Source organism: Cotesia glomerata, linkage group LG2 (genome assembly GCF_020080835.1).
Source record: "Cotesia glomerata isolate CgM1 linkage group LG2, MPM_Cglom_v2.3, whole genome shotgun sequence".
In the NCBI taxonomy this organism is placed as follows: domain Eukaryota; kingdom Metazoa; phylum Arthropoda; class Insecta; order Hymenoptera; family Braconidae; genus Cotesia; species Cotesia glomerata.
Genome location: NC_058159.1, coordinates 21,196,529 through 21,210,949, shown reverse-complemented (window position 1 = coordinate 21,210,949; position 14,421 = coordinate 21,196,529). Strand labels below are relative to the sequence as shown.

At 28.2% G+C, this 14,421-nt stretch overlaps 4 protein-coding genes across 30 annotated transcripts in view; 1 reads left to right on the top strand and 3 right to left on the bottom strand.

Annotated features, from left to right (window-relative positions):
* LOC123259336 (serine/threonine-protein kinase MARK2-like) overlaps positions 1-7,747 on the bottom strand; it is a 60,730-nt gene extending 52,983 nt beyond the window's left edge. For 19 of the 26 annotated variants that reach the window (XM_044719725.1, XM_044719737.1, XM_044719734.1 and 16 more), the window contains exons 1-2: positions 7,593-7,747; positions 3,979-4,121 (exon numbers count right to left, since the gene is read on the bottom strand). Coding sequence is in view for 4 of the 26 variants with exons in the window: in XM_044719751.1 (XP_044575686.1) it covers positions 3,979-4,053 (75 nt within the window). In the remaining 22 variants the exon portion in view is untranslated. The other 7 variants (XM_044719751.1, XM_044719727.1, XM_044719753.1 and 4 more) reach the window with 7 other exon arrangements.
* A 1,083-nt stretch (positions 7,748-8,830) lies between these two features.
* On the bottom strand, positions 8,831-10,280 carry LOC123259359 (macro domain-containing protein CT2219-like). 2 transcript variants are annotated; one of them, XM_044719806.1, is made up of 6 exons: positions 10,194-10,280; positions 9,970-10,048; positions 9,578-9,835; positions 9,365-9,481; positions 9,081-9,289; positions 8,831-8,989 (listed from the first exon to the last, which is right to left on the bottom strand). In XM_044719806.1, exons 2-6 carry the CDS (start codon positions 9,989-9,991, stop codon positions 8,909-8,911), a joined length of 687 nt encoding a protein of 228 aa, XP_044575741.1. In that variant the 5' UTR covers positions 9,992-10,048; positions 10,194-10,280; the 3' UTR covers positions 8,831-8,908. The 2 variants fall into 2 exon arrangements, with proteins under 2 accessions (XP_044575741.1, XP_044575740.1); XM_044719805.1 differs by lacking the exon at positions 10,194-10,280 and adding an exon at positions 10,115-10,178.
* Positions 10,281-10,370: 90 nt separating this feature from the next.
* LOC123259366 (28 kDa heat- and acid-stable phosphoprotein) lies at positions 10,371-12,267 on the bottom strand. The gene is made up of 5 exons (XM_044719817.1): positions 12,106-12,267; positions 11,850-11,947; positions 11,587-11,718; positions 11,374-11,507; positions 10,371-10,727 (listed from the first exon to the last, which is right to left on the bottom strand). Exons 1-5 carry the CDS (start codon positions 12,113-12,115, stop codon positions 10,511-10,513), a joined length of 591 nt encoding a protein of 196 aa, XP_044575752.1. The 5' UTR covers positions 12,116-12,267; the 3' UTR covers positions 10,371-10,510.
* A 227-nt stretch (positions 12,268-12,494) lies between these two features.
* On the top strand, positions 12,495-13,861 carry LOC123259372 (protein BUD31 homolog). The gene is made up of 3 exons (XM_044719826.1): positions 12,495-13,000; positions 13,078-13,200; positions 13,611-13,861. Exons 1-3 carry the CDS (start codon positions 12,907-12,909, stop codon positions 13,826-13,828), a joined length of 435 nt encoding a protein of 144 aa, XP_044575761.1. The 5' UTR covers positions 12,495-12,906; the 3' UTR covers positions 13,829-13,861.
* Positions 13,862-14,421: the final 560 nt, after the last annotated feature.

Sequence of the window (14,421 nt, the reverse complement as noted above, 5' to 3'; positions counted from 1 at the left end):
TTAACATTACTGTACTAAAAAGTGTGTGTTATGGGCTCTTTGAAAGTATCATAAACTATAAGATAATTGCTTGGGGTGGTGCTTATAATAACGCCATCAAGCCTATTATAAACATTCAAAACCATATGTTGAAATATTTCAAAGATCATGATGTTTTACACCCCCTAGATATTAAGAAAACTTTTATTGTAAAAGCCTTGATGCGTTACTATCAAGAGTGTAAGGATCTACACGATGCTAACCAAACTAGAACTAAATTGAAGTCGATATCTCTCCCTAAAATTAAAAAAAGGATTAGCGTAAAGAACGCTTATTATGTTGCAATAAAATACTTTAACCTTTTACCTAATAATCTTAAGATATTAAACTATAGTAAAAAAACGCTAAACTACAAGATAAAAGACTGGATTGAGAATCTCAAAAAAAAAATAAAAAAAATTAGGAAAACGGTTGACCCTGAAGGCCATCCCTGCAACTTCCCGCCAATTCTATACCTAAACGCTTTAAATTGCACTTATAACGTTTTTGAGCTCTTCGAGCTCAAAAATACAATTTGTGTGTTATTTTGAGCTTTCCGTGCTCAAAAAAATAGCTTTTGTATACTTTTGAGCTCTTCGAGATAGAAGTTTGATAATACACTATTTTTTTAATATTCAAATCGCAATAACTTTTGAATGAATGAACCGATTTTCACGCGGTTGGTGGCGTTCGATGCAGTTTTTTAAGCTTCATGAAGAATCTTCAAGTTTTAATTGATAGAACGAAAAATTTCGGAGTAATTCCGAAAAAACACTTTTTTCGGTTTTCTTTCGTCAACGATAACTCACGAACGAATCAACTGATTTTGACCAGACTGACGGCGATCGACGTGGTTTTTTTTATGTTAAAAGCTGATTAGTTTTTGGAATTGATCGGTGAAGCCGTTTAAAAGTTATTCCAAAAAACCGCATTTGAAAAAAAGTTTTTTTGTAGTTTTTTTGCGATTTCTCAAAATCTACCAGTTCGAATCGTTCCAAAGTGTAATTAAAATCTAAGTTTGTTCAAGCCCTTTCGAATGGCACCAACCGCGATCAAATCGGTCAAGCCGTTCAAAAGTTATGAGAGGTTTACATACATCCACACATACATACACACACACACACACACATACAGACACCATCGCGGGAATAGTCAGGGAAGCTTTCTAGGACCTCGAAACGTCAAGATTCGATGAAAACTCGATTTTCGTAAAACAGGGTGAAAACAATAACTTCCCGATTTTTGAAAATTTTTGAATTTCTTAGCGGGAAGTTAAAAATTTTTTCAGAAGTGGTTTTTTTGGAATACCTTTTAAACGGCTCTACCGATCGATTCCAAAAACTAATTATCTCTTAACCTTGAAAAACCACGTCGATCGCCGCTAATCCGGTCAAAATCGGTTGATTCGTTTGAGAGATATCGTGAACGAAAGAAAACCGAAAAAAGTGTTTTTTCGGAGTTACTCCGAAATTTCTAGTTTGACCAATCGAAACTTAAAAATTCTTTTTGAGGCTTAAATAACTGCGTAGAATACTACCAACATCGTAAAAATTGGTTCATTCATTCAAAAGTTATTGCGGTTTGAAAACTCAAAAAATAGTGTTCTATGAAACTTCTATCATACTTTTGAGCTCAAAGAGCTCAAAAGCATAGAAAAGATATCTTTTTGAGCTTGGAGAGCTTAAAACAACACACAGATTGTACTTTTGAGCTCGAAGAGCTCAAAAAAGCGGCCAGGTATTAACGGAATTAGCGGGAAGTTGCAGGGATGGCCTTCAGGGTCAACCGTTTTCCTAATTTTTTTTATATATATTTTTAAATATTTTGTATAGTTTATGGATAATTTATCTAATATCTAGCTCTATGTACAGATGCTCTTGCATCTCTATAGACCTGTATGCTAGAAATAAATAAATCAATAGCAATTATAAGACCTAACGAATTTCATTTTTATATGAAGTTTTTATTGAATTAAAAAAAAAAAAAAAAAAAAAAAAAAAAAAAAATAGCATAAACCACTAGAGGTTTACTGATTTTATGATTTCAAAAAAAAATATTTAGGTTGACTCCAGATTGCAGTTAAAAAAAAAGTTTAGAAACATTATATTGTCAATTATATATTGATTCTAATATTCCAATAGCGTTTTAAGATGATATTTTAAGTTTAATAAGATTCTTATTATTTTTTTATTTTCAGTAAAAGCTATTGCAATTTTCTTTGTCAATGTAATTATTAGATTAAGCGCGTATTACTTTAAAGTATAGAAGTCGAGCAGTTCACTTAAAACAACAGAGAAGTACGACGAAATTCCGTTACTTAAGCACCATGCGACATACTTTTAATCCATTATGGTCTCAGTTGTTTCAACTCTTAGCAGCAACGGAAATGTACCGCTCAAGAAGTCTCCAGAGAATTATTTGCAAATTTTCCAACGCATAACTATATTAGAATCGCATTGACTAGATGAATATTCATTAGAGTTGAAATAAGATTAAGATATTTTAGAAAAAAAAAAAATAACTGCACATGAAAAATTTCGTTTGATCTTATACAAATGTTCAATTTGTTAATTTTATTCTACATAAAAATTGGTACACTCTCAGCAACTTACATTTTACTGAACCTAAGTTGAGGAACAGTAAGAATAATTTAAAGCTTTGAAGATCATCTTAACAATTTAAATACTTTTTAGCTCAATTATCTTTGTTCTAATAAATGATTGTAAGATATTACTATTAGTTTGATGCATCGATTAATTCTATAATCAATAGTGCAATTTGTCGGACGTCTGAAGGTCTTCTATTCTTGTTTGTTTAATATCGATTTTCTATAGTAATTTAAACTTAGATATTAAATAAAGAAAAACGTCGTCTTTACAATCTAATTACATTTTCTCATAGAGAAATTGCTTTACAATTGTGCTTTCAAAGTGCTCTTTAATGGTTAAAGGTTTGTCAAATACTTTATTTGAGTACTTTATCTGCCATCTAGTGGTATTTTTTCTATAATATTAATCCTCCTTATCTTTGTAATAACTATGAAGGATTAAAAATATCCAATTCATGATCAAAATTATAAAATTCCAAAACAATTGAATAGAAATCTCAGAAATTTAGCTGTCACAGACAATTCAATAGTGGACTTTCGAATAAATTTTTTATAATATGGCCTAATTCGTTAACAAATATTTCTCAGTTTTTAATTATTACTATTGATTTACTAGCTCACAAATTTTGGCGTTTTGAGTAATTTATAAAATAAATCTAGAAATATTGTTTTCGTAACAAACCACAAAAATGATTTTGAATGAGTAATTTGTTCGGATAAATCTTATTCATTTTCACAATATTTAAATCACTGGGAAAATTTCAGATCGTAATGCTAAAGTTTCAAATTAGTGTAAATAAAACAACACAACGTCATAATTATTATGTACAAAGACAAATAAGACTAACTAATAAGCAAAAAAATAAAATACAAACATAAATGATTTATGGCAAGTGTCAAAGCGCAGAGTTTCACGTATGGAGTTGAAATTGAGCTCAACGAACAATTATTAAGAGCGACCGTCTTGTTATTGAAATACTTGAATCACAAATAGCTGACAACAATAGAGACAATCTGTTTTTATTTTGTCGATTGGCAGATATATTCGTTGCACTGATGGTTAATCAGTTAAAAAAAAAAAGTTGTGGTCATAAAAATACATGAAATAATTAAATACTAATATTTCACTTCTGAAAATAATAAGTAATGCTGGGAAATTAGTACCACTTCCATTGATATTTTTTATGATTAAGCAGAAGCTTCAAAATGATGTATCCACCAACAGATATTTCGATAAAAATTATTGTGACGTGAATGAAATTTTTTTTAAGACAAGACTATACTAGTACGAATATATATTTTGTTTTTACCAGGACAAAAATTGATTTTTAATGAAAAATTTTAAAAGTTACCTTAGGATTTGTGACGCGGTCAGCGGGCACAGATTCTGGAACAGTTTGCAATGTGCTCCGCATGGTATTGTACATTATAGGCCAGCCAGGATTACTGCCTCAAACCCTCCAACCCTTTAATGCTACAGTTTCTGCCTTTACGCCTGTAAAAGAAAAGAAAAAAGAATGTTATACTAATCAAAAAAGTAAGAGCAGAAAAAAATTATCTTTTTACAGAAAAATTAAAATATAATATAATATAATACAGTAGAAACATTAATTTGAAATTGGTGAAAGCAAATGGTCGTTTCAACAGGTTTGCGTATTGTTGTAGTTATTTACCGTGGAAAGCGTATGATGAAGTATTACAAATTATCTTTATTGTTTACTACAAAAAACGTAATAAAATAGAGAATATAAATACTTTAAAAATATGAAGAAAAATAAACTCTGTATCTATGAGAACAATGGAAATAGTTAGCATCATATGGTTTATGTTTTTTTTGTTTAAAATTTTAAAGTTCATCTTATTTTTTGTTTTAGAGCTCAAGTAGTAATATTTTTTTAATTGAGTAACCACTTAAGAGCGTTTATTATGACGAATATTGTCGATTGCAATGCGCTACTTGACATGACGTTGATGATGTTGATTCAGGGCAGACCTCAAGCGAAGGAGGTCAGCTTCCTTCCGCGTTAGTTGAGTATTGTAATACAAAGCAATAAAAGCTCCCTACATCATTATAAGGTTAATACTGTGTTGAGAAAAAAATTTTTTTTAATCTTTGAACTTCAAAACGTTTTATTCGTGTAAATATTGCATTTCAAATATTTGACCATAGAATATTTTTTAGATTTTAGAAATCAAGATTTGGGTATTTATTTTGTCAGTGTCTGGATTAAGAAGGCAATTTTTAATTAAAAATTCATGAAAAAATTTATTAAATTTTATTTATGATCAAAAATAGAGTTGACATCAGTTATGGATTTTTATTCTTTATTTTACTAAAACAGAATATATAATAACTAACAAATATAGAGAGACTATGAAGACATTTATTTGAATTTCACAATTAAATATTACGTTTTTATTGGAGCTACTAGCAAAAATAAAATTATATATCAATTTATAAATTTAGTTTTTCTAACAGTTATCAATAATCCGAAATATTTCATCGATTTTTAAATTTCATAAAATGGAACGCAAAATATTTCAATTAAAAATTTAACGATTAAAAATAGATGCTGATTCGGGATTAAAAAAAATTGTTTTTTGTTACTCAAGTATTTGAAGTAATCTGACTTTTAAAGTGATTGTCACGGTAATTTGAAAAAATTTGTTTTTTGTTTATAAAATTGTAAAAAAAACTTCAATATTTAGATATATACATGTATACATGTAATTGTATAAATTATCACTATTTTATCGAAGTTATATGTGAGCATGATTAAAGTTAAAGCTTTTTTTAACATGCACTTAGTATTCTAGTACAAACGCAAATGGAGAACTCATTAGTCCCAATCTGACCTTTAGAGTTTACACAAATCTACAGCTTCATAAGCATCGATTTTAAATATACATGCGATATTATTATCGTGTAAACTGACCGGGTTTTACTATAATGCACTAAACTTAACAAAATTTTTCGTAAAATTAAAATTGATTTTTATAAAATAAAACATTCATAAAGTTTATATTTTTACTTAAATACCATATATAATAATAAATAACAGTAAGTTTCCGTTATTGAAATACTAATATATTGTTACACATCCGCTGTATGAATAAGTATGTAAAACTTGAGTTTCAACAAAAGTAAAAATTTTCGAGAAATTATTCACATAATGACAGCATTTTGATCAAAAGATATTTCCTGACCGGATGTTAAATAATAAATATGTACGTATGAGTTCAGTGAAAACGACGTATATGGGAAAAAATAGAGGAAATTGACAAAAAAAAAATTTTGTTTCAAAGAATAAATGCCGTCTACTCTAAGTCGGTGAACTCGCAATTAGTCTGATGATTGGACGATAGAGTGGGCGTTATTCTACAAGTATTTGCTCGTTTGGCCCAAAAAGAGAGAAAGGCCTTGCTGCCAAATCGGTTACACTCAGTTCAAATATTTCTCAGCCCTGTACATCTGATTAATTTTATATTTTCTTGATATTTAAAATACTCACAAATACCTACTCTCTATTTTATTTAAATATGCGTTATAATTAAATAATTTCTCTTTAAAAAATAAATAAATAAATATTACATATCATTAAAGGGAAAATCATGAGTTTGAAAAGCGAAAAAAATGAAATAAAACTAGTCAATATAAAAACGAAAATCCAGGAAAGCCGTTCGATCGAAGATGATATCTCTCAATTCCAAATATAGGTGTACACTAAATAACGAGGACGTCAAAAGAAAGCGAGCGATGTTGACCTTGGAAAAAAGAAAAAAAAATGAATAAATAAATAACAAAAATATGAGTAAAAAAATAGCAAGAGAAGAAGCGGCTTTTAATATCAGTAAGTCTTACAATATCACGTGAAAGTGAAGGGACTCGAAGTAAACTCGTTCACCATTGATTCGACCTCGCAGAGTCAACTGCAGTACTTACTCTCTCGAGGTCGCTAATTTTAAAAAATAAAATGAACCCAGGGATAAAATTTTGATAAATAAAATTCAAAGGAATGAACCTTAAAAAAAGAAACAAGATAAAAAATTATTTGTTTACTTATAATTATAAATTTTAGATAAGTTTTATTGATAGAGGTAAAATTGTTACCGAAATAAGATATCTTTAAAGAGACATTTGGGGCTCCTCCTACATAACTCTTATTAAGCTATTTTCTCATCCTTGTATATTTTTATACTCACCACTCGTGTGTGATTTGAGTAGACACACTTTTGTAGGCAAATAGTTGCATACATTTAAATTGCAGTACGCTTATCTAAAGTAAAAGTCATAAACGGTGGTGACAGCGCTAGTATAACCAGCGGGGGTGATTAGTTTCATTTAGACTGACACATGCACCTAGCTAAAAACGTGCTAGCGACCGATTTATTTTTTAGTCTAACTGACAATAAATCATAAAAATATATTCATATTTTATATGATGATATATAAATAACTAAAAATTAATAATACACAATTACAATTAAATTACACGAATTTAGAGTATTACACACTATCAGACTTAACAGACATGAGTATTCGTCAGTAACCTAGAAAGTAGGCAGCCATTCAGGATTACGGGACTCTGTATGTTTGTCCATGATACTCCAAACCATCAAATCATAAAATAATTCACCCGCGTATTTTATAATCCTTGGAACTAAGAATACATTATTTCAATCACTTAATTTTAGCTTATTGGTATCACCACAGTTTTTATTTAAACAATATTCCATATTTAAAACGATGTAATTATAAAATAATATACAATACAAAAGAAGCCACGGAAGGGAATTCTCGAAACTGTAGATACAGTTGACACAAGACCCGTTCTTCACTCGCGATCGAACGGTCGCCTCATGCCTTCGCCACAACTAATGTTTTATGGTTTGTATTACGATAGAAACAATAAAACTTATAATATCTAAGTCAGTTAAGCACTTATGTAAAACTCTAAATATTTACCCATTTGTGACAGATTTCACGATCGAAATGTACCACACATTAACAAACGTCCCCCACCTATTACCACATGCAGACATTACAAATTTTCATTTTTCAAGATGGCTGCCACCACTAGAGCTTGACCGTCAGGCGAAACGATGCGGCTGGAATGCTAAGTTATGGCGCTAGTGTACTTACCTTTTCCCTTTTTTCTTCTCATACTTGCCGTAACGTGCTGCCACCACATTTTGATAGTGGTAATTAATAATACTTAGGTGTGCTCTATTTAGGGCTGGAAAATATTAAAAACAACAAAACAATCATAAAATATGAAAGTTTTATTACAATTTTTAAAGTATGGAAATGATGATTACTAATTTATATTATATTACACATCTAGGGCAGTAAAATAAGAAATGTCTCAGATCACATGTAATTGTTGTCCGAGGCGAAGCCGAGGTCAATAAACATGTGATCTGAGGCTTTCTTATTTACTGCCCGTGGTGTGTATACTATTTTTCTCCTCGACGGAGGCGGAAAGCGGCATTTTCGTTTAGCGCAGCGAGAGGAAAATTGACGCTTTTCGCCCGGAGGTGAGAAAATTTATTTATTTTAATCAAAACTTAGTACTAAAAAGCACTTTTGCTGATAAAAGCTACATTATAATAATACCAATTGTTAAAAATTACAATGGTGCCAATTTACAATTCTTTATTCTTTTAAATCGCGTACATTTTGTAAATGTTATATTCGATATGATAGGTGTCGTCGTTGATGCATTACGCGGCAAATTCACAATTCACTATAATTTGAATTATTTAATTTAATTTATAATAAATTATAAATAATGCATTTTGCTATATAGAGTTCAAAAAAAATTGTTGTAGCACATAAATTAAAGTATAGTAATCTCTTTAAACAAACAATAAACAAAACTAACTTTGTCAACATGCTACTCTCACGACATAAACTCAGGTAGTAAATAAATTCCTGTAATGATTTTCCATTATTGACATCCAGTTGAATGGAATTTTGATAATGCTTATGATGTGCAAAAGATTTTTAATATCAATTTATTCACAAATTTACTTATCACAACATGTTTTTGAATTAATGTTTACAATAAATAATTACTTATTACTAAATTTTTGAGTAAAGGCAACCGTACCAAGTTTTTTAATTTTTGAAAAAATAATTTTATTGGCTTTATTTAATTGAAACAATAGTAGCTGAAATTTATAACACTTTTGTATGAAACGGCTTAAAAAATTATAAAGAGAGCTTGAAATTATTATAAAAACTACATAAAAATTTTTTCAGTATGAATGATTTAATTCTCAAGAAAAATATTTTTGAAGTAGTTCTTCATAAATTTCTTTGTCTGACTCCAAAAATAGACAAAAAATAATCCTTTCAATCTGTAAAAAAGTAAAGACAAAAATATTGAGTAACTTGTAATGTAATAAAAATTTCTGATAATTATAGTAAAAAAAAAATTTAACAACTTACATCGTTTATATTATCTTGTAAATATTTTTTGACTGTTTCAATTGCAACTTCAGCTGCTGGTTTTTGAGGATAACCGTAAACTCCGGTTGATATACATGGGAAAGCAATTGTTTTAACACTATTTTCCTTGGCAACACGGAGACTATTTACATAACATTCCTTTAATTTTTCTGGTTTTTCTCCCTGTGGTCCAACAGTATGAATAACATCTAATAATAAAATGTTATGTCATTAATTGTCTGATTGAGTAAATATTAACTATTTAATTTTGAGTATAAGCTAACATTTTGCCGGCAATTTATAACCCCCCGTTATTTTTGCTTCACCAACAGCACATCCATTTAGTGTCGCACATTCCTTTTTGAGAATTGGCCCCGCAGCACGATGAATAGCTCCATCAACTATTGAGATAACATTTTTACATGTATTTAGTTAATATTCACTATTATTAAATTATTAGCAAAAATGATAAAATAATTTATGAAAATCTTTGCTACCTCCACCACCACCAAGCAAACTTGAATTTGCAGCATTGACAATAGCATCTATTTCTAGACTCGTGATGTCGCCTTGCCACATTGAAATTTTATTAGCTAATTCCTCTGAACTCTTTTCCACTTCTTTTGTATCAATTGGTTTTATTGACTCTTTATTCTTTTGCCAATATTGTAGCCATGTCATAACTTGATCTAAAGTTGTTATGTTACCTTTGTAAAATTTTTTTTTTTCATCCGAACTCATCTTCAGGAATTTTTCTAGAAAAATTTTTTTCTTTAGTTTGTTAAATACTTTAAAAATATAATAAAACCATAATGGTTTTTAAAACCTCAGATATTCCATAATTATATAAAACAATTCTATGGGAAATAATAATTATGTTTTTTTTTACCTTTCTCTGTTTCAAATGACATCGTTGACAAATTTTTGAAAACTCTTCCTAGTTTAACCGGCAAATTGTTGATAGTTATCTGTTTGAAAATCAATATCAATTAAATATCTGATTATTTTTTTTGGAGTTAAAAAAAAAGTCTTACATTTAATTTCAACATTCATTTATAATTACGATCAAGCATATACAACGTTTTAGTTAATTTTAATTTTCTAGTAACTTACTTTTTTCAAATTGATTTTAATCAAATAAATAGTAATTTTATTCTTTTTTTAGATTCAGATTACCACTGCTATAACCTCGAAGATTATAATAATGCGTAAAATACATATGATTATAAGAAAATTACTTTCCCCTCTCAATAAATTCGCCATCTGGTGATGAAATAATAATACTAAGTGTTAGAGGAATTTAGTAAATTTTTATTGATAAGAAAGTAGCGATTGAATTAGTAAACCATTTGTAATGATAATAATATGTTATAATCAAAAGAATCACATTCAATTTTCAATGTGTTTTACAGTATAGTTATTTAATATGTTTAAGATCGTTTTCCCAGTGCTTTTTGCGTCAACTCGGTTTTCTTTTGGGCTGCTAACTCCTTTTGCTTTTTCTCATCTTCTCTTCGTTTTGCGGCATCTTCTCTTTGTTGTTTAATTATGGCTAAACGTGCTAAATCAGCCCGTGCTTCATCGGTTTTACCTGCAGCATGAAGCTTTTGATAATTTGCATATGCCCGCTGTTTTTCTATTTGTTCCCTATTGAATAAAAAAGAAAAATTCAGATGAAAATGATTTTTAACACTTACGATTACTTAAAATAATTAATATAAAAATATTTTGACTGTAAAAATAAATATCAGTTATGTTTTAATGCTAACTTGACATTGTTCTTATGATTTATATTGAAAACAATGTTTATCATAATTAAATTAAAATTTTTAATTATATCGTCAAGTAATAGACGATTGAATGTTGTGTACATTAAAAACATAATCAAAAATATGTTGTAATATTAATCTGTACATTAATTGCAATACTATTATTTGTAATATCTTTATGAAGTGAACACGATAATCATTTCGCTTTATCTAAAACTCTGAATTTTTCATTTAAGAGGATTATTAAAGCATTTCATCGGTAATCTTAAGCCAATCAACGGCTTTAAAATCAGTTAGTTTTTGAAATTGTTATGTTAATTAGAAATTTTTTTTCAGTATATAAATCTTGTTGTTAAAAAATTCTTGTAAAATTTCTAGATTTAAGTGTATTCGGATTTTTGAAATCATTTAATAATTTAACTGATTAAATATATACATATGGTGAGAATAACTAAAATATTTCAGTCTTAGCATAAGTTAAGAACAGAAAAAAAAGGTTGAATATAATATTTATTTATGTTTACCTCTCTCTTCGTGAGAGTTCAGGCTTTGTAGATTCACCTAGTGTCTCATTTAGTTTTGATAATTTTTTGGTTTTCTTTTGTACCCTATTTGGATTTTCCACTTCAATTAAATTTTCTACTCCTTTAGCTTTTCCCTTAAGTAGAGAAAAACAAATAAAATATTAGAAAAAAAAGTTGTCGAATTATGAGTATCAACAAAATTATTATTCATACTTCGCTCTCTGAATCACCATCGGATTCACTTTCACTGTCATCGGACGAAGCATCAGGATTTTTCGATGTAGCGCTGCTGGCTTTAGGATCCTCGTCGTCATCACTAGATTCATCACTGTGCTGTTTGTTTTGCTATAAAAAGTAAAAATGATCAATTGAAAATTGTTTTGTTTACCATCACCAAGATACTTGGAAACTTAGTACTTTAAGAAATATTATTTCTCCAAGTCGTTTCGTTGGTGGTTAACCTATAAAATACTGACTCTCCACTTTTTTCGTGCTTCATCCTGACGCCGTTGCTCTTCCAATTCTTCAGGATTAGTGAAATGACGATTGCGTCCTTTGTGGTTTACAAATTTTCCTAGAAAATAGCGTTAAAAAAATAAAACAAACAGTTATATATGTATATATATAATTAATAAAAATCTTAAAAATTGTAGAGGTTGTAAAATTTCAATTGATAAAAATATTTTTTTTTAACAGTATTTTAAGTGACAATGGAAATAATAATAAAATTACCTCGTGGCATTTTTCAATTATTTATTTTAACTAAAAAATTATAATTGGAGGAATGGTTTGCGGTAAAATATGGAAAAATATTGACGTTAACTTTAGACAAGATACAAAAATGTGGATTGTTGAGAATATATAATATAATGAAAACGAGAAGTTGGCACAAGTTAGATATAGTTAAATTTTTTGGGTGGGGAGAAAAATGTACTCGCTGTTTTGGTCCTATGAGTTGGTAAACAGGGTTAATTGGAATACTAGTAAAGTAGTTATTTAGTGAAATTAAAATTTTTTCTGTAAATGGCTCGTACTTTTATTTTAAATTTCTATTATTAATAACTAATTTAATCGTCATATCTAGTTCGTGAAGGTTACTATTTATTACATTTTAAAATTAGTTTGCATTAGCAAGAATTTATTTTTTCTTTTCAACGAGCTAATTTCAATTTCTATGACAAAGTTCATTCTAAACGCACCCAAGTTTGGTCAATTTACAAAATGAGTATTCACCATACTCTGATGTGTACATACGATACATTGTCCTGAAAAACATATCAGCCTACTGAGGACATTTGTATACAATTGAATTCAATATTTTATTATTTTCTTAGTTGATTGCCCTATCATTAAAGAATAATAATTAAAAATCTACGGGTGCAGGTGTTAAATCTGTGAGAGATAAGTAATTTTTGTACTTTGGACATTTACAAATTTATGGTCAAAAAACAAACAGAAAATCAACCTCATAAATAATTAATTTTGATTACAATTATTGATAATAATTCAGTCATACACGATCAAAAAATAAATATGCCGAAAGTACGTAGAAGTAAGAAATCACCACCAGAAGGATGGGAACTAATTGAACCAACTTTAGAAGAATTAGAGTCAAAAATGCGCGAAGGTATTTATGATATGTTTATTAATATATAAATTAACAGCTGTTATGATTTTTATATTCATTTGTTTATAATATTCTAGCTGAAACTGAACCTCACGAAGGAAAAAGGAAACAAGAATCATTGTGGCCAATTTTCAAAATACACCATCAAAAATCAAGATACATTTATGATCTTTATTATCGGAGAAAAGCAATTAGCAAAGGTATGTATTATTTACTTTTATTAAATAGTATTTTCTATTAAAATGATAAAATAATAACATTCAGAATAGCAGAAATGATAATTTGTTTGTTATATATTTATATCGACGAATAAATTATAAAAAAATATGAGCATGTATTGGGAAAAATACAAAATAAATACAAATGATTATTATTCTACATAGTAGTCAGTTGCATCTTGAAAAAATTATTATAAACCATTCATGTATTAAAATTTCGTTTATTTTCAACATATTGGTAGTAATCAGTTATATTTTTTCAGAGTTGAAAATTCGATAAATTACATGTATAAAAAAAAAATTAAAAAAAAGAAACCAAAAAATTCAGATATCTGCTAATTTTGGCATTTTAAGTGGATGTGAGTGATAATGATATAAAACTGTTTTTTCAGAACTATACGACTATTGTTTGAATGAAAATATTGCTGATAAGAACCTTATCGCTAAATGGAAGAAAGTTGGCTATGAGAACTTGTGTTGTTTACGATGCATTCAAACAAGGGATACTAACTTTGGTACGAATTGTATTTGCCGAGTACCAAAAGGTAAATTAGAGGAAGGTAGGATAGTAGAATGCATACATTGTGGTTGCCGTGGTTGTTCAGGTTAATTTTTTTTAAAAAGATTTTTATTTGAATGTAAACATTTAATTGTATACTTGAATTTTTTTTTTTATAAATACTGATATAATTATATTTAGTGATTGTTTACAAAATAATAATAATAATTAAATTTGTCAGTTGAAAATAATAAATGAATTAGTAAACGACTCGTTTGAAATTTAAAAATAATTCTATTTAAAACAAAGTTTACTTTAATTCAGTATAAAAAAAGGCTGAATACGTAGACAATAACCAAAAGAATTTTTTTTTTGTTTTTAGTATTGATTTTACATTTTTTTCTGTTTGAGACAACTAATTGAAATCTTAAAATATTTATTTTGTGACGTATATTAATAATTTAGGATTGCATGCTGTTTTTTCACATTGTTGCACTACTTCACGAGCGTTTATAATATTCGAACCCTAAAAAAAATTATTAAATTAAATGTATAATTCGGAGTAATATGTAGTTAAAAGTTACAGTCTTAATTAAAAATAGAATAATAATTCAGCGTATCTTTTCATGTTCGTAATTATGTTAAGGTTTTATTTTTATAACAAAATAAATGTATGAGAGAATAAATAACAGAAAGATATGACT